The sequence below is a fragment of the Pterocles gutturalis genome, unplaced genomic scaffold (assembly GCF_000699245.1).
Source record: "Pterocles gutturalis isolate BGI_N339 unplaced genomic scaffold, ASM69924v1 scaffold27482, whole genome shotgun sequence".
Lineage (NCBI taxonomy): Eukaryota > Metazoa > Chordata > Aves > Pterocliformes > Pteroclidae > Pterocles > Pterocles gutturalis.
The window spans coordinates 23389-45539 of NW_010113610.1; the positions used below are offsets into that span (position 1 = coordinate 23389).

The window sequence follows — 22151 nt, forward strand, 5'->3', positions numbered from 1 at the left end:
TGACAGATACCTTATCTCTGCTTGGTACCTACTGTCACAGCCTGGAACCAACAGAATTCAGCCTGCGTCCTCTTATACAAATACCGATCTCAAGTCAACACTTACCAGAGATATCACAAAACGGTGTCTTGACAGCTGCTAGTTAATCATTGCACAATGCAAAATCAATTTCTGCTACAAAGTTTTTGTTTTAATTTTATGAAGAAAATGTGAATAAGCTTACTAAAATACACTGAATGTGAACAAAAACAGTGGAAGCGGAGACAAAAATATAAACTATTGCCTGAGGCAAGCACTGGATGGCTAGAAAGTATAAACACTTTGAAAGGAAAAGTAATTTCCCACCCACCCATCCCACCCTTCATTATTCTGAAGGGATTCTACTCTAAACCCATCCTAAAAGTTCCTAAACTGAATCCATCCAATCTAGGGATAGAAACAGTGACCAGTGATTTCGTAAGAATGGGAAGACTTCAACTGCAACCTTGTAGCACATTGAGAGGACAGGACAGCAAACAGTGTATCTTTATCTTCAGAATTACAGTGACACTGTAATAACAACAACTAACTGCAAAGAAAATTACTCTTTCCTGGGATCTGCTATCCCCTCTTCTGAACTAGAAAGTAAAAGTTTTAACCTAGCAACAGGAAGATTCAGAGATAGAAAGGGTATCAGAAATCCAGCTTTCCACACAGTCTCGGAAAAAAAACCCACCAAAAATACTACCTTCTGGCATTCTTTGGAAAAAGGTGAAGTCAGGTTTTCTCACAGGAGATACAAATATATGATTTACTAGAATGCTGACACCAAAGAGCTGAGAATAATGCATTTAAAATCCTTAGGGAATTGAAGCATATGGTCTTCGCCTGTTCAAAAAAAAAAACCCTGATACCCAAAAAGTTATAAATTTGTCTTTAATTCTCTTTGTACTGTAGTGAGTATTCTGTGCCACTGTGTATTCTACCAAGTGTACCCTGAGGAGCACTTATTGCAGCTCTTAGCTTTTTTGTCAGGTTGCCAGAGATCAAAGGGCTGATCTGAGAAGGAAAACCAACACATCCAAATGCAAACCTATAGCTTCCTTTAAAAAAATCTTGAAACATTTTTCTGTGTAAAAGTACTGTGCAGTTTCACTGCATTAATCACAAGCTGTGTCTCATTCAGAAATTGGTGACAAGTTATCCCCAAATAGGAGACTTGGAATTGAAAAAACGAAAACCTCAAACACTACTGCCTCTACTGGGCAAAGAGCAAAGTTTCTGTCTGATCAAGACTGAAACACTTAGAGAAACTAATAAATAAACTACAAATTATCACGTTGGTTTATAGTGCACAAAGATACTGTTCACTCATGTTCTGCATAGATGGTCTTAGTTTACACAGACACCAGCGTGGTGTCTGCAGTTTATGGGTAATAAATGAACACCTGTGGCCTCTCCCGTGTCGATGGCCAACAGTTACTCTTGAACAACCAGGTTAATGCTATATTTCTCACCTGATCTTCTTCTTCATCCTCTTCATCTTCTGCCAAACGTTGCCTGCCCACTTCATACAGTCTGCAAACTGTATCCATGTTCATGGCATCCATGCTCCCTTGATTCTGGAGAGGAGATGCCCACACAGCAGTTAGCCCCAGGGTTCATATTCAGTGCTATATCTGATCTCAGTTCCAGAAACATTACCAAAATCCTTCTGTCCCATTTACTAGCAGCAGTACTAAAACCGAGTCTTAAAGACCAACCCAGGAGTGATGTAAATACCTACTTTCTGCTTCTGTCATCCACAAGTTATACTCTTACTAGCAAAGTTAGCAAAACCTTTACTGGATCCTTAACATGCTTTGGTTTAGTTCTTATTCCCTTTCAAATTTGCCTCTCTGCTATATCATTGAATCATATGCCTTGAGAGGATGCTAAAAGGTGTCATACAGCAACAGTTCCAGCAGACAGCAGTCTGATACCCCAGCAACCACTGCTGCCACACGCCAGGAAGTAACATTTCCAATGACTCCTATAAAAGAAAATTCTCACATCTTGGCCTCACAACCTTATCAACTCTAACTTCCATAGTTAAACATGAAGCTTGCCCTTCTACAAATTCTTGACTCACTTTTTTTGGTCTGTGAGGATCAGTGGTTCAGAGTATTAAGTCGATGGGATTTTAAACTAGTCACTACACTAATATAGTCAGGTTCAAGACCCATTAGTTTAATTTTACTTCCCCCTTAACAGACCAGAAGTAATTTTTGCTTCAAAACCTTAGCTTCTGGGATTTTTCTAGGAAGGCAAGTGAAAAAGGAACAATAGGAGGGATTCACAGATAAGCTCCATGGAAAGACCTAGGAAGACTGCATTTCCCAGTTATTCGATATAGTGGAAGTTTTAATAGGAAATTACTGCTATACACAGGAAAAAAACATTTCCCTCTAAGCCTATGAGAAGGAAAACCTCTGTACATTTTAAAGTGGGAAGTGTTTGAAGAAGAGAGGCAAATGTGTTTGGAAGTTTAAGGAATCAGAGGCAGAAAAACAAGACTACTGTGGGTGGACAACAACAAAAAAAAACAACCAGCGTCTTTACCATCATCAAAACACCACCACTTAGGACATAAATTTAACAGTAGGAACCCCAGACTCATCAGTTCTGAAGGTTTTTAAAAGAAACAAAAAGCATAGTACTCAAACCACAGCTACAGAGACTGGAGTTTATTCTTAGCTCCTTTACCTCAATGACAGCCAGATAGCAGTCCTTGCTGTCTGTGCACAAGTCAAAGATATTCCGCTTTACATCTATAGTAGCTGTAAAACATGACAAAACAAACTCAGTGGTTAACTGCATGTTACTCAATGCTCGCTGACAGAAAAGATCTAACAATATGTGTCTAAAAGCAGATAATAAAATGTTGGCACAAGAAACAGCTGTAATAAAAGTGAAATTAACACTTGTAACTAATTCAACCTGTAATAAAGAATAGAAATGTTGGAGACTGTGATTAAAAAATAGCCAAGTAAGTTCATAACCTGTTCTGCGCAGTGCCTCCTCCCTTGATAATATATTTATTGGCTTCTCTAAGCACAGTAAACAACAGATAATCTTCCGGGATAGGTGACAACTAAGGGACTGAGTTGTGAGCCATGTCTCCTTTCAATAGCAAAAGACACATTCGTTTATATCCGTAGCAGCAATTAGCTTAGCTGCAGGAGCTTTGCAAGCTGGAGATCAAACTGACAGCACTTTGAACTACCAGCATGTGGAAATGCTGTTGGGAGAAGGAAAAAAAATGGGGCTGGGGAGGGGCGGGGGGAGGCCTTTCCTGAAATAGACATCTTGGCCAAATGACCTACTATCTCACATTATGCTCTACTTAGCAAGAGGAAAGAAAAATAAAGCCAGAACTGCTAAACAGTAGCAAGTAAGGCAATCACACACTGAACAGGATAGGATACTTGAACCTATTTCAGTGTTAAACCCAATTCTCCTGCTTTAATCTGAACAGGTTGTAGCATAACTTGTTTTGCCATACATGCAAAGGGGAGGAGAAAGTGAATGTTACTAAGCAGAACTTTCAATAAACCTTCAAACTTCCAGACCATGCTATTTGCTCTTCTCTTACCTATAGGTTTATAATCAGTTGCATTAAATGTCCTGAAAGAAGAGCCAAAGGGACTTCTCATTCTCTCCTCCAGAAGGTCATCTTCATCATCTGCTTGCAACATAGCTGATACAAGGAAAGATTATTCCACAAATCCCCCTTCCATTCATCACTATCATTAATCAACTTAAATGAAATCAGACTCTGACATGAATTTTCTTTTTATTTAATAGCTTGGCAAGACCCATTTAATATCTACTCTTCCAGAGCTGCCTATTAATAAATACTGCAGATCACTGAAACTTAATACAGAGGACAAAATTATTTTCTTAAGCATAATCAAATTTGCTGTTACACACATTTTCTTTTTCAATAGGTTGATTTTTAATCTCACAAATGAGTTGTGATATTGCTGATGTCAGAGAAAACTGTCTTTGTCAGCAATACACGTAGCATAAACATCCTGACAAAATGCCAGCTCACACATGCCAGTAAGGCCTGGAATTAGACAGACTCTGAAGCTTCCAGTTTCACTGAACAAGCATCTACTTATCTCAAACCAGAGTTGACCAAGGGGAGTAATACAAGACAGAGAAGTCCTACCTCCATACATAACTGTGCCGGTATAGTTGAAGACCACACGACACTGATCCAGTGCAGGCACTGTGTGTAACAAATGGAAAGTTCGGAGGTCCCACTGAAAAAAATACAGGTTAAGGAGCAAAAAACAATTGAAAGTTTCCGTTTCCATTTCCTTTTCAACATGGTGGCAAACAACTGATTAATTGCGTTCAAGAAACCTCATTACCACCCTCTTGCAAATAGGACAGAGCCAGAGTCAGATTCCAGCATCACACCCCCTTCCACGTGGTTAAAATGAAAAAGCTCTTGCTCAAGACGTCATTCCCAGTCATGAGAGGTTACCGCAGTAGCTTCAAGGTTGATCTTGGTAAGGGATGGGAAGAGAGCAGAGGTACCACAGAGCATATTAGAAAAGAAAATCTCTCTTGGTCTCTCTGTGTATTATTTCCTCTAGGCCATATCAGAGGCAGAATCTAGATATAAATTAGCCAGCTGTCTGTCTGTCCCTGCTTATTTGATTCACAGACAAAAACTGTTGCTACCATACATAACCTGTAACACAGCAGACCATTAATACAGCTTCTGCAAACAGCTACTTATTTATAAATACAAATTCTTTACATCCCAGAGCATCAGTTACCACAGTGGCCAAAGGATACAATTTCTGTGTTGACTATAACCTCTAGCCCATTGGGATGGAAAACACCACTGATGGTCATGTTGAATTTGTCAAACTTGTGGATGGCTTGTGCCGATCTGACATCCCAGAGAACACCATCATTTAGGACAAGGTCATCAGTGGGGTTAAAGGTGGCACAGTTCTTCTTGTAATTGTTGGCAAGATCTGGGTTAAACAGAGTCAACAGCTTGTTGCCAGTCTGAATATCATAGATCTTTCAGATTAAAAAGAAAAAGAAAGATTAGTCACAATTTGTAATGTACCTGTGCCTAAGATCACCCCATGTTCCCCCTTCTAGATAAGTTTCCTGAATCACTCCATTTCCCATTTTGCTTTTTCATTCCAGGTGAGAGCATTCCAAAGATAACCCTTCCTGACAGTCCTTTAATAGTTTTTCACAGCTGGAACCAAGTCTCAAAACACATTTTGGCCAGTACTCAGCTTACTGCCAGTTCACTGATACATTTCAACACGATTGGGATTAGTTCCAAAGAAACTAACCCCATTATGAAAAGTGGGCTGGGAAGCTGCAGTCACATGGTACCACTTAGCCAGAAACTGTTTCAGAAATGGAACTGCTTTCAGAGCAAATGGTATTTACAAACATAAAAACTCCAAAGCATACAGTGAGGAAAAAAAACCCCAGAAACTACAGAAAACGAGTTAAAATTCCTGGGATTTACACAGAAGGGCAACTTTCTGAGCTTTACCCCAACAAACTGTTGGAAGCTAAAAAGATAAAAAGGGCTTTAACTAATACAAAGGATTTATGACCAACTTCTCAGATAAATTTGATCTGTAACATCCCTCAGAGCCTAGCTTTTTTTCTCTAGAATTGGAAAGCAAATCTGTTTGCCAGATAAATACAATACACAAACTGATCTGACTTCCAGATAAATCCAAGTTAAAAACAGGGCTGGAATGGATAGTTTGCCTAAACAACACAGGGAGAAGCTACTGACACTTTCAAAGGTTTCTTCTAAAGCCTCAGTTCATTAGTTACACAGAGCATCACAGCACCCAGATCTGTTAATAAACGTCACGTCAAGACTTATATTCTTGTCACAGCTTCAAAACCATGACCTTTACTGGTACTTACATGGGCAATGTCTCCTTTTGTGCCAATGACCCTGTCCTGAGAGTGCTTGCTGAACTCCACATAGTGGTCATCAGGGAAGGAATGCCTGTAGACAGAGCCAGTGAGGAAGTCAAGGAACTGCCGATTCAAACTTCCTGTGAGAACCACACGCTACCCCAACACCTCCAGCAGAGGTTTCAACAACGCAGAAAAAGTAAAAATGCAGAAAAGACTTTCCTTCGCCATTGACCATAGCATACTACAATGGCAAAATGCTCCACTGTTAGTTAGAATTCAGCAAAGCTGTCTGTACCAAAGAAAATAAGGAAGATACTAAACATAGGAAAGGGAGCACATTTTTAAATTTTTTTCCACAAGAGACATTGTGAGAGCTGTGCTGTTCTTTCACAGAGTTTGTTCTTGGGGTTTCTGCCTCTATTGAATGGTTCTTCTAACTGCAATGTATCCCACAGCTACATCAGAGTATACCTACTTCATATCAAAGACAGACTTCATTCCCCACAATGCAGACAGAGGTTGGCTCCACGTAGCAGATGTCAGCAATAAAGATCCATCCTGTATTTCCAGACGGGAGCAGAGCGGAAGGAAGGGAAAAGAATACCAGGGAAAACAGAGGTTACCATTTTACCTGAACACTTTAACTTACACTTACAAGATGAACTTATACTTAGTCAGTTTAAGCATTTTTCCACTTCCAGACATACATATTCATTACTTATGAAGGCACACAGCCACTGTGTATCTTCTCTATTATCTCGGGAAGAAAAAAATAATTGTAAAACTCACAGAGAGTACGTAATTAGTACTATTACAAGTACTTTAAAGACAGGTATTGCAGGCCAGCCAGTAGGTGCATTTTAGATGTACATATCCAAACAGGCCCAAAACATATGAGGGCTTAGGCTGTGAGAACTTCTAAAACTCAGAACAGTCTTTAATTACTTACCCTGGATGGCTCAAGGTGCGTGATGGCAGAGTTATGGCAGTTATAACTGGCCTCTTCCTGTCCACTGAATACATTATAGAGTTTCAACTGCCCCGTGCAGGTACCCAGCATTAAGAAGCGTTCTCTTGCAGAAAATGCACAACAGGTAAAGCCACTCTCGTCCTCATTTGCTTCCCTGAACACAGAAATTGGACGGAACCTAGAGAACGTAGAAATACAACAGTCACCCGAAAGACAGCAAAAAAGCAAAACTGAAATGCTGTGATGATATTAAATTCAGTCCTTAAAAATAATGTAGGTACTGGTTATAGCTTTCTTCTAGGACAAAATAAGTGTCAATTGTAAGGCTAGCACACAAGGGAGTATGTTACAACAGTGTTTGCAACTTTTCAGGGTTTGTTTCGCACTACTACATACTTCTGTTAAAGCACATCATTAGGTTGAAGCACTTGGAGTTAATCCTCAAAGTTGGACTGATGGAAAACAGATAATGCTGTCACCTGGATAAGTACAGATAGCTAGCTAAACATTTTCTAACAGTTCTGAAACACTCAACACAAGGAGTCATGGCACATCAGCCAAATAACCTCCTGTCATTATAATTTCCCAAGGTGACAGTGATCTGTCAGCCAGCCATCCTCAAGGCTATGGCACACTCATGTAAAACTGGCGTTAGATACTTACCTTCCAAAGGAGAACAAAGAGCTATGAGCTTCATTAGTCAATGCTGCTAATGAATGAATATGATACTGAAAATATTGTTTTATGTACCAAGGATCAATACTAAGGACAAGAAAAATAGAAAAACTTCTAAAAATGCCTTTCAAGGCTCTCCCACTTGTCACCGTTGAACTAAAGCACTTTTCTTTCCAAGGATACTCCGCTGTGGGACTGCACAGTCTGAATCCAGGTAAGGCTTTGCGGCACAGAGCACATCCTGAGATGGATCACGAAACATTTTTCTTCCTTACCTGCTAAATATAAGGTGTCTATCAAAGCAGCCACCATCCACCCCTCCATACTTCGGAAAGGCTGCCCTGCGGGTCAGCCGTGAGGTAAAGTTAGTTGGCGCTTGGCGCCTCTGTTTTGGCTCAGGACACTGGTGGGGAGTAAAGAGAGAGAAAGGGGGACAGGTGGCAACAGGGTTCTTGCAGCGGGCGTGCTGCTCCCTAAGATACTCTGTGATTATACTGTCCAGCGTGGGTGGGGAAGGAAGGTGTCTGTCCAGCTGCTTTTTGATAGCTGGGCTCTGGCTGTAGGCGCCATGGTCCGATTTTTGTCGCAACACTCTGATTTTTCTGCCGTTGCAGGGAGATGGCCTCTCCCTGACAAAGCTAATCCTGCCGATCAGAGGAGAGTTGCTGGCATAAGAAGGGCCTGGAAGGGCAAGTGGACCCTGGGATGCAGACGGCCTGGCCTGAGCATGGACAGAGGTGGCAGTGGAACCTACAGAAGTGTGGCTAGTCAAACGGGCTGAGATGCCATTAGCTATGCGAGGAGTGCGAGGCAGGGTCACAGGAGAGGCAGCAGCCGGAACAGGGGTGAAGGCAGATGAATGAGATGCTGCAGTCATGGGTAGGTCAGCCTCTTTAGTGAGGATAGATGCAGTTTCTCCTAGGCCCTTAGAGATAAGATGGTTCCGAATCAAAAGCAGCAGCTCCTTCTCAGGAAACGTGATCCTTGACTGGGCCACCACATCTGCTTTCTGCAGCCGAGCCAGAGAGACATCTGTGCCAATCAGCAACGGCTTCCCCGAGACACGCTCTATCAGCTCAGCAGCATATTTGCAGAACTTCACGTGCTCGCTGCGCTTGTCCTGAAGCACCGGCTCTTTCATCAGCTGCTGAATTTGACAGCTGCTGAAGAGGGGGAGCTTGCTGATAATCTGCCGGACAGTACTGCTGCGCGAGAGCCCCACCAAGGCTTTGCAGGCTAATGCTCGGATCTGATCTGCGTCTGTGATCGGCATCTTTATAGACAGCAATGACAGCAGCACTTTGATGCCATTGTTGGACTGTACCACATTCCACATCTTTGCTAATGTGTGCTCACTGCTCTTGGGGGCCTGAGGAAGCTTTCGCCGAGGAGTTCCAGAGATGAATTTGCCGATACTGGAGATCCGGTTATCTGGGCCACATACACAATTGATGATGATCTGAAGGGCTGATTTCTGAATCTCAGCATCGTGGATGAAAAATTCACCCTCAGCAACTCCAAGGATGATACTAATACCTAGTGAGGAAAAGAAATAGTTTCTTTAGTACTCTAAAATGTACCTTACACAGTTCATCAGACAAGTAAGGGAGTCTCCATCAAATTTGAGAAAAATAGGTAATTCTCTTCATTCTGGGAATTTCTGAAGTCCTCCTAACCAATGTAAGACATATACTTCTACCTCCTAGGCAAAACGTTTTCCTACACTGATGCTCCTCCACTTCATCATCACTAACCAGAAAGTCAAACAGTCTTTCAGAGAAGGTGATCAGGCATGGCCTAGGAACACAAACTCTGAGATACCTGGCACAGGGGAAAGATGCATGGGCATGTCTCTGATTCTTATTGCAGAAAGCAAATCTCTTGTATAAATACTAACAAAGTGGAAACAGAGAGGAAGGAAGGGAACCATGTTATGAAGACAAAAATATAAACTATATCACAGCTTCCAAATGGGAGTCAGGCAAAAATGAAAATTTGTGTTTGTTTTTTTTACCCCAAGACAGAGTTCCTGTTAGTTTCTTGTCCCCTTCAGAGAATCAAAACCATCAGTCAAGAAAGAACTGGGGTTTCATCTAGAGAAAGGTTTTGTGCAAAAGAAATTATCTTTTGCCTATATCTAGTACTCTGCTTGCCTTTTTTTTTTTTTAAGAACAGAAAAATAAAGTCACACTCCATTTAATGCATAAGTCTTAGATCTGATCCAGGCACATCTCATTCATTTGCATACTGAATCTGCAGGTAGCCAGAGCATAACTCAAATAGATAGCAATAATTGCTCCTCTCCCATATTCTCAAATGCATTACCCCATTACCCCATAACCTAATAGTCCCATTGCAAAAGTGGATTTGCCTCTATCTGCATTTAATGAGCTCCTGAAAACAAGTGCAAGCCAAACACTATGCCTTCAAATTTGTAATCCAACCACAGTGCTAATCATGACACAATTCTAACCACAGTCTACTCTCCCATTTGCATCTCTGACAATAACTCTGAATTATTTTAACCCTTGTCTCACTGTAGGTGAGAAACAGCCAACTGAAAAGCCACATAGCACAAGACAATTGAAAAGTGTGTAAGTCATAAGACCATACTCAGCTTACCCACAGTGGAAACAGTGGATCCAGCTTCATCTAACACATCCACAGGTTCTGCCAGCTGCAACTGGATTTTAGGAACCACAGTCAGGATGGCTAGTACATCCAAAGCATATCGCACTGTGTCATTCCTGGAAGACAACAACAGAAGAACTTCTGAGAGGTGTACTACAGAATTGTTTCAATAACATAAAATGGTATTCACTCTACTCCAACAAATAGGAGTAAATCAGTCACATCTGATGTATTTGATGGTGCCTTTTGATTTTAGAATGTCCCACTTTTGAAGTGCTGGTGTCCACAGAAGGCAGTGCTCCCATGCACACCACTGCCTGCAGTCTGTCAACATTTATCCTACCCTGCCCACAGGCTCCTAAAATTACTGTAGTTTTGTATTTATAAAAACAAGACTTGACCACAAAAGCATTCTAAATTAAGCTAATGTAACTCTGTATCTTAGTTGAGAAACACTGCTGTCTAAAACACTGTTACCTGTCAATTGGAAAGGAAGTTTTTCTGAAGTGAAGTGAAATCGTTTAGCAGTAACACAGACAATTCTGACAAGAAAAAAGGCATCAACTCAGGCACCAGTATAAGAGAAACACAGGTGTATGGCAGATGAAAGGGGCTGCTAAGCAAGAGGTGGAAGAGAAGAACAAAACAAGAAAAGGGGGGGAAGGTTTATAAGCCTGTATGGAAAGGTAGGAGTTAACCCAGGTAGCAATTAGGAAACAGCTGCAGAGAGTAAGAAACAGCAGAACAGCAACTACCCAGGAGAGTGCAACCTGAGAGAGAGGGAGGGAGGTGGGGGATTGCAGAAGCAAAACAGATTTCAAAGTTCTTTCAAGTTAAGGTAGGCAAGGAGCTCCTGCAGGGAGCAGCAATAAGAAGGAGGGAGTCCTGGTGACAAGAATACAGCTGATGACAACTAGTTATAGTGGTTACCCACCACTGAACACATCTCTAGAGAGGACTACAGCTTCAGTCTGGGGAGCAGATGGCCATCAAGATAAACAGAGACTGGAACTTTGCACTCATCCTCCTTTTGAACTGGGGACAGGATCCTAATAGTATCCTAACTGCCTGGCAGCAGTTCCCTTTCTTTTGCTACAGTAAGAACACTGCACATTTTTTTTCAGGTGGGAAGGCGGAGCGAAGAGGTGCCATAGAAAGATAACAGAATATCATGGTACCCCCACAGCTGGTCTGTGGCCAAGACATGGAAGAAACTTAAATGTGGCATCACAAGGTGAGCCCCTCTACCAACATGCTGAGTTTAACAGCTGGTGGCGTATCATCTAGGGACAGGAACCCGAGCAACACACAGTAACAATCTTCAGTCTTTCTCCTCTCTCAAATGCTGGCTTGTTGCATACTCACACAACTCCTTTGCACAGCTACATCTGCTCAGTAAACTTGAAATACCAACAAAATGAACAAAGTGATACACAGTATCCTCTCTGGAGTCAGCTAAGCTTACTACATCCAAAGAGATACTCCACCTTTTTCCACGATTAAGATTTGTCTTGGTTTCACCCTCTACTTTGAAGGTTTTCTAACCTGTCTCTAACAAAAAGGTAAACACATTTTGAGACAAATAGAAAGTGGTACAGGATTGTGATTAAGCTCCACTATGACGCTGATTTCTCTGAAATCAAAGGCCTGAGGCATTTTGGCTCTTCAGAAATCTCATTACATTGCTCTCTCTACCTCAAGATTTCAGTCCTGCTTTCCATGGTGTTAACTTTCATAAGCACTGTTTAGCCACAGCACAGGCCCTAACAGCACTAACCAGTATGTGCCTGTTTTAAATGTGATCAGAAAGGTAGAAAATCTAGAAATGTAATGTCCTGCCCAAGAGTCACAGCTTACTGCACTAAAATACAGTACTACAGCAAACAGCTCACCTTGCATAGTACGTCTTCCAGTTGCATGCTATTGAAATGAGCTGAAGCATGAGTTGGACACAAGACAATTTGAGAAAAACCTCTGCCGGCTCCCAATAAAGCTGTGCTGGACCATACTCAATCAGGAACTCCATCATCTCTACAATCTGCTCATGAGTATATGAACATGCCTGCAGGAAAGCAAGTTGGAAGCATTACAAAGAGATCACAAGGGTTACAAACTTGCACATCACACCCCCCACTGCTGGGATTTAACTGAAAACTGCATTCACAAAGATTAGACTACCACGGTTTCTTGCTGACTAAGTATTTACTTTCTGTTTTATTCCCTAGCTATAAAAGAACACAGCAATTTTCACTATAATATACAATAAGCTTAAGAATAATATCCTTTAAGTTTCTTTGCAGTCCCAAAAGGCTTAAGAAGAAAAAAGTCACGTTACATTAAAATTCTACTCTGCTTTTAAGCTACTAATCTAGTCATTACTAGACCATCATTCTAAATAAATTTATGCTAAAGTATTTAAAAAGGTTGAAAAAAAAAATTCAGTTACAGTTTCTAAGCTCCAGCTACAAAGCATACTAAAGAAAAAAGGAAACTCCTAACAAGCTTGCCTTTCAATACATTTTTTTTAAATACACAAGAAGGCAACCGCATATACACATTTCTTTAGTTACTGAAAATAAGTTATTTCTGCAGAAGCAAAAACACCTGCATGTTTTCTTATTTCAGCTGTTCTAGAAAGCCTTCATAAATCAAATCAGAAACCATAGGTGAATGCACCCTCAAAACAAGCAGCCATAAAATTCAGTTTTTTAAAAAAAATTCCTTTGCAGGGAGAAAGTAGGAAAAAAAACCATGACCAACACAAGAATCTCCCAGGGCATTCCTAAAAACTATGGTGTCTAAAAGACACATTTCACGTGTCATTATCAAATCAAACTTATTTCCAAGTTTTTCAACATTATGCACGTTTCCATACATCGAGATTTGTCCTTTCAGAGATTAAAAGCATAGAAAAACCCACAAGTATCAAAAATAACCTGCCTTTTACCTACCTTTTTGAGAGATGGAAGGGGAACCAAAGCAGATGAGCAGGAACCTTAATCAAATGCAGTTCAGATGAACCTCAAAGGCTCTTCTGTATTTTTCTATTGCAGTTTCATTCCACAAGGCAGGAAAAAAGTACAAATAAAAAATCCCTATCCCTATAAATAGCACACTGCTAGTAATTCCACTGGCTTCCTAAAACACCCACATATTCCTGCAGCTTGGATTAGCTTGAAAAACACAGTAACCACGTTAAAAGCCTGCAACATGCTGCTCACCTTGTAGGGGGGCTGCGGATGGACCAGAATACCACCTTCAGTGCGCTGGAGTGACTGCTTCACCTGTTCAAGTTTGATAGCAAGGTGAGCCTCGAAGTATCTACGCAAGGCCATGCAGGTGTGTTTCCCAGTCTGGCGACTGGCAAAGATCTCATCATCACTCAGGAGAGCTCCTTGGTCTTCCAGGTTTAAGATCTCAAGAGTGCTTATCTTCAGAAGGAGGTTGGGTAGGAAAAAATAAAAAAGTTTAATCAGCTCATTCTTCAGCATAAAAAAGCACCTACAATTCTAAGCTGCACTTGTACTACACTTAAACAAACTGACTTTGCTATACAAGACATACAAGCACACTCTCTGAGAAGTGACGAGACCTGTCTGAGCAGAAAAGGCTGTCTGCATGGATAAAAAGTTAAGTCTAAAAAGAACCATTCCCCCTCCTTCACTGTCTATGAAGAAAGAAATCCAGAAGTGACATCAATGTAGATCTGCAGGCAACAATGTGCCTAACACTATTAGACATCATATTACACAACACAAAGCGTGCTTACACCCTGCGGCGTTGACATCCCTCTCAACTCAAGCTACGAGGGCTGCACAGCAACACCATGCAGACGTACCAGCTTTTGTACATGAACAGGATAATCTGTGCTCATAAGGCAGAGTGACTACCACAGCACAAACACAGCTGTGCCTCTCCTGCAACACAGCTGGATGGACCTGCATCCAAAAGGGTGAATGGCAACACCACACCTATGTGGAATGGACACATTTTAACTACCACTAAGCCACCACTGCTTGAGTAAGAGCTGTTAACCCAAGAGTTGCACCAAAAAGCTCTCAAAGGGTAGCAAGTCTCTGGACAACCATAATCATAATAAGAAAAACAACAAAGATGAAAGGATACGTATCTCTATTGCTTAGAAAACTCACCCCACATCTCCATCTCTTGGGAATTCAGGAGAAAAAAAAAAAAAACCAACAAACAAACAAACAAAAACTAACAGAATTCTTCACAGTTGCACTGTAAAGGCTGCAAAATCTGACACTAAAACCCTGTTCACCACAGAAAACTATGAGCCTTACCAGGTTAACCAGACGTCGAAGGCCATCATGCCTGTCAAAGAGCTCCAGGACAGCACGGAAGGAGAAGCAAATGGAGAAGAACATGGTAGCGTGGCAGCAGCCTGAGGCATGGGAGCACTCCATCAGCCATAAGGTGTAGTTTACTACATCTGAAAGCACATTATGGGGGTGCATGCACACCTAGAAAGCAAAAGAACATTCTTGAGAAGGACTTCAAACAGACTACTGAAGAGAATTTGTCCAAGGAGAATGAAGGTTCTTTGAGGGGCAAACAAACAGAAGACAAATATCAGTTACTCCCAGCTTGACTTGGGACATTTGAGACATGAAATAAAAAGTCTCATTTCCAGGTAAGTAAAAGGAAGCCCCAGTGAGTCTAATAAAGGCAATGATGTGGCAATGTAGGACTAGCAAGTGGCCCATTCCCAGACAACTGAGCTGGTCTTTTTTCCCTTCTCATGGCCTGCACATCTTGGAGGCAGGGGCTGTGCTCAGAGCTGCTCTTTTGCACATGTTTGTGAGCTTCCAGTGAGGAACCTGGAACCCTCTGCCAGGGTCAGCACCACGAGGGACAGCACAGAGAGCTGAAGCACTGGCAGCAGCTGCTATCTGCCAAGTAGTTAGCAGATGCTTTTCATCTCTTTGCTGGTGTTGGACATATTCAGAGAATACAGTGCTACCAGCTCCAGCCTTGCTTCCACCCCAAGTCTGTGCCAAGCCTCAGGTCTAAGTGACAAGAGACTGCCCCTTGAAACTGGCTTCCTCTTAAATCCAAAGACAAGAGAGGAATGTACCACAGAAACCTGTTCTACCTGGTATGTGTACATATCAGGGATAACATCTGGCAAATAAGACAATGTCACTACAAAACAGCTGCATCATTTTACGATACGGCCCAAGGATGTCAAGCAGAAGGAACCCTCATGCAGCACCGTGTCATGGCTTTTGGTTTTCCTTTTGAACAACCATGCAAGCAGCAAGTAGAATCAGGGGAAAAATAAATTAAGGAAAAAGGAGTGCAGAGAGTTTTCTCGTGACACAGTTCAGATGCAGGTCATACGCAGCCAGGGTCCATCTTTCCACCATAACAGGCAAAAAGAAGTGGAAGGAACATTATATCCATTTTGCCCTGCTTGTCCTCATAAGGGATACGTAATAGAGGACACAGACAGCCCTGATCAACCATGATTACCAAAAGGTTTTTGAACTCGCTCATACAAATGCCTACAGAACACAAATGCCAGCAGAATCCATACAGGTACAGCCTTAAACAACCACTACCAGTCCAGCCTCTGTGTGCTCAGGAGTCTTAAGCATGTTAAATCACAACACACATTCAGACTGCATCAAAAACTAGGAAAGAATAAGCAGACATGTACAGTTTCCATTTTCATCTGGAAAAAAGCAAAACCAAAAAACAACTAGACAATGCCAGAGACAGGCCACGAATCAAAAGCCATCACTCAAAGCAGAGCAGAATTGGAAGGCTTAAGGCTACAACTCTGCAGTTGCTCTGAATGAATCTCGGGAGCAGGACACTCCCATACACCAGTACTAAAGCTCACAAGCTGAATGCAAATTTTTTTTTTCTTGGCATGGTAGCAACTTTAGAATAAACTGTATAAGTTCATAGACCTGGTTCAGCATGCAGTGCTACTGCCAGTACAGAAAATAAAAAAGGAAAGAGAATCACTATTTGAAGTACCTGGGAAAGTGAAGCTTAAGGGTGGACTGCCAGATCAACCTGTCTGAAGGGATGCTTGCTGGAGGAACACTACTGACTGAACTGAGAGGAGGATTTATTTTAAGAATTTTTTTCTGTTTTAAAATACAAGGTGAGGAACTTTACCTTCATGATCAGCTGCTTCAATATTTATAAGCTCAGGCCACAGAGAACCCTTAGTGTCATTTAACTTTATTTTCTGCACAATGCAGACCAGACCTGCGTTGGTCTTCTGCTGCACCACCACAGAAGTTGCGCTGCTGTCTGGAATCTGAGTGAGGTACTATGTAACACTGAAGCTATCCACACTGGGACTGTGCATGTTAAATAACAATCTCAGATATAGGAGTCCATTGGAACAGATGTGAAAGGAAAAACAAAGGAGAACGGAGGAGGCTTTTTGTTTGTTTTTTTGAGGGAAAAATAATAGGATGAAAAAGGTAACGAAAGTATTGAGACAAGGCCAACAAGAGAGAGGTCTTCAGTTAATTCCCTAGGAACTGAAATCCACACACTTGAAACCAAACACCCAAATACACCATTATTCATATATTTCCTATTTCCTCTGCACATACCAAAGTCTTCTATATAAATTTGCTTTTTAGCTTAGGAGATGTTTATTCACTGTTTGAACACAGGTAGAAATACTAAGAAATTATGGGAATCACTGCAGTTACAGTAAAAGAATGCTTCTTACCCTCTCCATGGCATCTTGATTGTAAGACAAATAATATAAGCACATAGAGACCCCTGTTGCTGCCATGGAAGGACGAGGAATCTCCAGCAACTTTTGTACTCCTCCATGAGCAACAAACTCCGTTGCAAACTTGTTGTGCAGCAGCAATGACGCCAAATGCTAAGGAAGGACAAAAGCCGATTAGACTGGAACTCTTCAAACTGTCATCAAGTCCATTCCCTACCCTGCCCCACAGAAAAACAGATGTCAGAAAAAACAAGCACTTCGTGCTTTGTCCACCTTATTTCCTCCTCCCATTCTATTTAACTTCAGAATAGAATATTTATCTCAATGACAAATGCAAAAATAAAATGTCACTATCACTGTGTTTTACGCATCTTGCAAAAGAAATAGAAGAGCAGAGCAACTCAGAAATTATCCAGTAGGCCACCTAGAGTCTTCCTGTTCTTTTCATATTAAGTCACCATCTATTATCACTAAGACATATTTAAATTTGCATTCACACTTTACATATGACATATTACTGGCAAGAAAAATTTTATAAAATTCAGTTTAAAGGCTATTGTTAAAACTGAAGTCTGCAGCTGCACTGAAGTTTACTACTTTGTCTTCTGTATTACCCACACCTTAGAGGAAACAGTAAGAACCATTGTAAACCTCAGCCCACTCCCAACCGAGGTAACCCACACCTTTTGTAGAAACACTGCTCCTTGGAAATAAATTGTCAGACAAATGACAATGAAATGGAGAGAAAGATGATACTTGAGGACCAGAGGCAGAGAAGTTACTGTGAAAGAGGGAAAGAATGCACAGAAAAATATCACTTGTGCCGCTGCACTGCAGGATTTGCTTGACGAAGGTTATTTTGTGTGGGTTTGTACCTCAGGGAGGTAACCTAAAGACTACTCACACAAAACTACTTCAAACATTAAGCTCAGAAATGTCATGCCAGGGCTTCTGGGAGTAAGATGGTTACACTTTTTACTCCTTACAAATGTCCCTGGAGATGACAGACAGTGGAACAACTCAGGAATGATGCCATCTAAAGATAGCAGGAACACAAGCGTTTGACAGAAAAAGGAATTTTTATCATGTTCAGATAGGCAGATGTCAGGTGAAATTGATGGTACTTCCTGCAAAAGTAAGACCTTTTTACCCTCTCTCCCCTTTCTTTTTCTTTTTTTTTTAAATTCTTCAGAGTTAGAAAAACAAAACCACAATGCATTCAAGCTGAATGAAAGCCAATTCCAATCCCAGGGAATCCTGCAAGATACACAAGCCTAAAGAAGGTGAGCATTTGCCTTTTGACGCATGCAGCAGACATGTATTCAATGCTTTTACAATGTTTATGGTACAGTTTATGCATTATGAAAGTAGTTTACCTTAAGGGCTTCAAAAGTGAGCAGCACATCATTGGTTCGCTTCAAATCGATGTAGTACATCATCAGCTCCCTTGATCCCAGTTGCATAAAGATGGGTAGTAGCTGAGAAAAATAAAAATGGGACATGGGCTGAACGTTTCATAGGAAATACAAGCTCTGTTTTCTTTTCCACTCTCTCAAACCCCCAGTTTTCCCCTATTGGCAGATACCTGTTATGAGAGGTCAGTGGTAACCAGCTCCATCCATAGGAAGCAATAAAGGTTAACAGACCTCTTGTAATACATCTGCTGACTGCAGCAAGGTGCATGACAGCTGCCACACGGAAATCTTAAGACTCTCCTTCAAGTGCGGCTATGGCAAATCCACACAGATACCACCCTGGCGATAGGTTCCACTTTCCATCTGTGCAAAGACAACTACCCAACTGAACAGAAAAAACAGGAGAGCAGGGCAACAAACCAAAACCCTTTGCACAATTCTTTCTGTAACAGCTTTATAGTATTTATTCCTATTTTTATATCCTATTACAGTCAGCATATGAAGTGATCCAGTCAGCATGCAGGGTTAGAGGGATAATGGTTGCTTTGGCTCTCACAGAAGCAAGGCACACATGTGCACACACACAACATATATCACAAAGCAAAAACTGTGTTGCTTTGTTCTATTTCAAATTAAGTTAAACCACCTGAAAAAAGATTAAACAGAGATAAAGGTGGCCTACAGACCTATGGTAACTTGAGTTTTATGGTTAAAAAAAGGAAAAAGGCAACACACTTTGGTAGATCTGACACTGCCCAACTACTTCATCCATTTAAGTAACAACAGCTCTCAAAAGCACCTGCATAACATGGGCACTGCCATTTCTCATCAGAACTACTGCAGAGGCTACACAAACCATTTCATTCTGAATTTCAAGTTCATTATTTCCTCAGACTTCTAATTGTGGGAGTCTACCACACACTCCAGAGGAAACAGGAAAAATGTCTGTATTTCAAACAAAGTGACTTGCCCTGTGTCATATAACCAATCACCAAACTTCACAGAAACCAGGATTAAAATTCCTAGTGTCATGCTCCAACTACTAGACCACATACCTGCTAGGTTTAGTTTTGAGTGTTACCTACCAGGTAATACCAAAACTAATGACTTCATCAATTTGAAAGCCATAAACAACTCAGGAAAGGTTATGGATCTTAAGCATATCAGGAAGCATCAGAGAGCGATATAACAGTTTGCAAATTTTTCCCCACAATACCACTCATGGTTTTGTCAAGAGAATTCAAGAACAGAGTGCTTCCTCCCACCTTCATATGCTCACCTCTTGGTACTCCCCTAAGGGAGTCAGGTACTGAAGAATTAGCCTCTGCTCTATGGCGGGAGTCAAAGGGTAAAGCGTATAATTAGTGCCAATCACCCATGGGGACATTTCTGACCAGCTGCTGTTGGACAGTTCCACAAACATCCGCTCTGGTTCTGAAGTAGAGAAGCCCAATTTTTGCTTGGCCTTCCGGAAGCCATCTCTTTCATGCTGTTTTCCTGATTTGCCTTTTCTCAATCCCCCATCATCTAGCTTTGTAGCAGAGTTTACTCTGCTACTGGTCTTGTGACTTGAATCAAGATGAAAGGAGATCTCCATATCCCCAGAAACTTCCTCTTGCTCTCCATCTACTGCCATCTCCCCATAATCCATATCCACAGCCTCTTCATCTAGAGGCAGCAGAGGATCTGATGGCACTTTCCGAGGACTGGGACGCTTGTTTTCTTGTTTTGTGGTCATTTCAGTAACCTGTAGCTCTCGTAGCCGTCGAAGCACCAAAGCCACCTGTTTCAGAAAAGAAGAATACATGAAAATACATTTATTTCTTTGATCATGCAACTCACGTAGGCTGTGTTTTTTGTTCTTACCATATAATCAACTCCACAGCATAAAGTGTCAAATAACAATTTAAAAAAAAAAGGTTAAGGTACCTGCCTTCTAAAAAAGGAAAGTGATCGAGAGATCATTACCAGTTGTGAGTTCTCATCCCTGTAATTCGCAGCAATATCTTGGTTTTCCATAGCTCCTCCTAAGAGCCCCGTTGCATATGTCCTTAGTGGCTGATCAGCCTCTCGAGCCCACTTAAAGAGATTTTCTACTATGCCTTCCTAGAATGAAGAAAATAAGAAAGCAATTCCAACAGTTATATCTCATTTTTAACTTCTCAGTTCCAGTAAAAGCATCTGTTGGTAACAATTCTCCCTATCTCTAGTAATGACCAGGCTACATTTCCTACCAATCATGTAACAAATCAAAAATATGTGGAACCAGAAAAAAGAAATAAATCTAACATTTTAAGTTGCATAAGACTATTCCCAGGCATCAGATATTTGGAATCAGGACTTGCATACCTGCAAAAATCTTCTGAAGTGGCCAGTCAACCTACTGTCTAGGAAGTAGCAAAACACTACAGGTATAAATTGATTAGTCAAAACAAACAAGCCCAAAGCTCCTGTCAGTTTCACTAATATAAATCTCCAGTAATTTAGCAGATTTCAAAGAAGCCAAGTTGAACTTAAACCAAATAGAATGGAATTTGGCTAAATTTCTTACATTTCACTAAAAGTTCACTAGGGCTAAATTGAAGTCACTTAAATAAGCAGGCTACCTGGTGCCAGAGGAATTTTTTACACTAATGACTACTCACCAACCGTTACACCTTACAATCTGGAAAATACCCAAGATTTGATCACTTGAACAAGCCAACATCAAAAAGCCCCAAACCATTAGTAAGATCAAACAGATCGTCTCCCAGAGACAGGATTTCAATATGGCTTTTTACTGGTTTCTCCTGTGGGAAGAACTATTGGAATACATAATACACCAAGCTTAAAAACCAAGCCTTAGTGTAGATGATACCTTTTCCTGAAAGACAACAGCTGTTTCCAGTCCCGGCATGATATCCAGAAGAAGTCGGCAGGCAGCAGTGTTTAAGGGAGGTTCTCTGCTTGTCATCACATAAGCATTCACTAGCTAGAGAAGATCAGGAACAGCATTGGTTTGAAATTCAACTCTGACCAAAACCAGTGCAGTGAAAGCCTCACAACTCCCACAGCACAAAAGCAATAAAGAAAGATATGTCAGTATGTACGCTCTGGATCTAAAGACAACTAGCCTTTAACCTGCTCCCTCCAGTGCCTCAGAAGTTGAAATTACTTCTCAGAGAAACAGAATTCCCCTCTGATCTGTTGTTCATTGGCTAAATATCTACCTTGAACTGATTCATAAAGACAATGCCCCCCCCCCAAACAACTACAGTTCAGTAACACAGCAAGTATGAAAAGGTAATAGCTGAAAAAAATTAACATAAAAAATGCACATTTTTAATGACATCTATGTCTGCTTATTGCTTGCAGTTTAAGACAGAAAGCTACATGCAAGCAATCTGCCAGAATCCTTACAGCAATGTATACTGATGCAGGTGCTTGCAGGGAGGTGACTGCAACAAAAAATTCCAGCTGTTAACTCATGTTAGAGTATAGCAATGCAAGAGGAAAGCCAGACAGTCTTGCCTCCTAATTCTCTGCCCGAGTCTTCTAGAGCCGATATACTCCTCTACTCTTACAGGCAGTCCAGCATTTTCAAGTATTCAGAGTCAAGGCACTGGAATTAGTGGTATTAATTTCCATCACAGAAATTAATTATGGTTTTAAACATGGATTAGAGGAGCTGTATTCACGTTGCACTTCAACCCACTTTAAAAACCACTGCTATGGAAGAGATAGTCCACCAGTAAAACAAATATTAAACAAGCATAAGTACTGAGGTCAACCAGCACAGAGT

General features: G+C 41.1%; 1 protein-coding gene across 1 annotated transcript in view; it reads right to left on the reverse strand.

The window, feature by feature from the left end:
* The window catches only part of VPRBP (Vpr (HIV-1) binding protein), a 43222-nt gene that overhangs the window by 15307 nt on the left and 5764 nt on the right, over window positions 1–22151 (reverse strand). The window contains exons 4-21 of the mRNA XM_010074574.1: window positions 21228–21341; window positions 20339–20476; window positions 19650–20153; window positions 18332–18433; window positions 16950–17108; window positions 14530–14709; window positions 13447–13656; window positions 12118–12287; window positions 10217–10341; window positions 7870–9130; window positions 6899–7097; window positions 6425–6507; window positions 5953–6037; window positions 4834–5067; window positions 4196–4289; window positions 3614–3718; window positions 2725–2798; window positions 1497–1601 (exon numbers count right to left, since the gene is read on the reverse strand). Of these exons, the coding sequence (XP_010072876.1) occupies window positions 1497–1601; window positions 2725–2798; window positions 3614–3718; window positions 4196–4289; window positions 4834–5067; window positions 5953–6037; window positions 6425–6507; window positions 6899–7097; window positions 7870–9130; window positions 10217–10341; window positions 12118–12287; window positions 13447–13656; window positions 14530–14709; window positions 16950–17108; window positions 18332–18433; window positions 19650–20153; window positions 20339–20476; window positions 21228–21341 (3942 nt within the window). The remainder of the gene's footprint in view (window positions 1–1496; window positions 1602–2724; window positions 2799–3613; window positions 3719–4195; window positions 4290–4833; window positions 5068–5952; window positions 6038–6424; window positions 6508–6898; window positions 7098–7869; window positions 9131–10216; window positions 10342–12117; window positions 12288–13446; window positions 13657–14529; window positions 14710–16949; window positions 17109–18331; window positions 18434–19649; window positions 20154–20338; window positions 20477–21227; window positions 21342–22151) is intronic.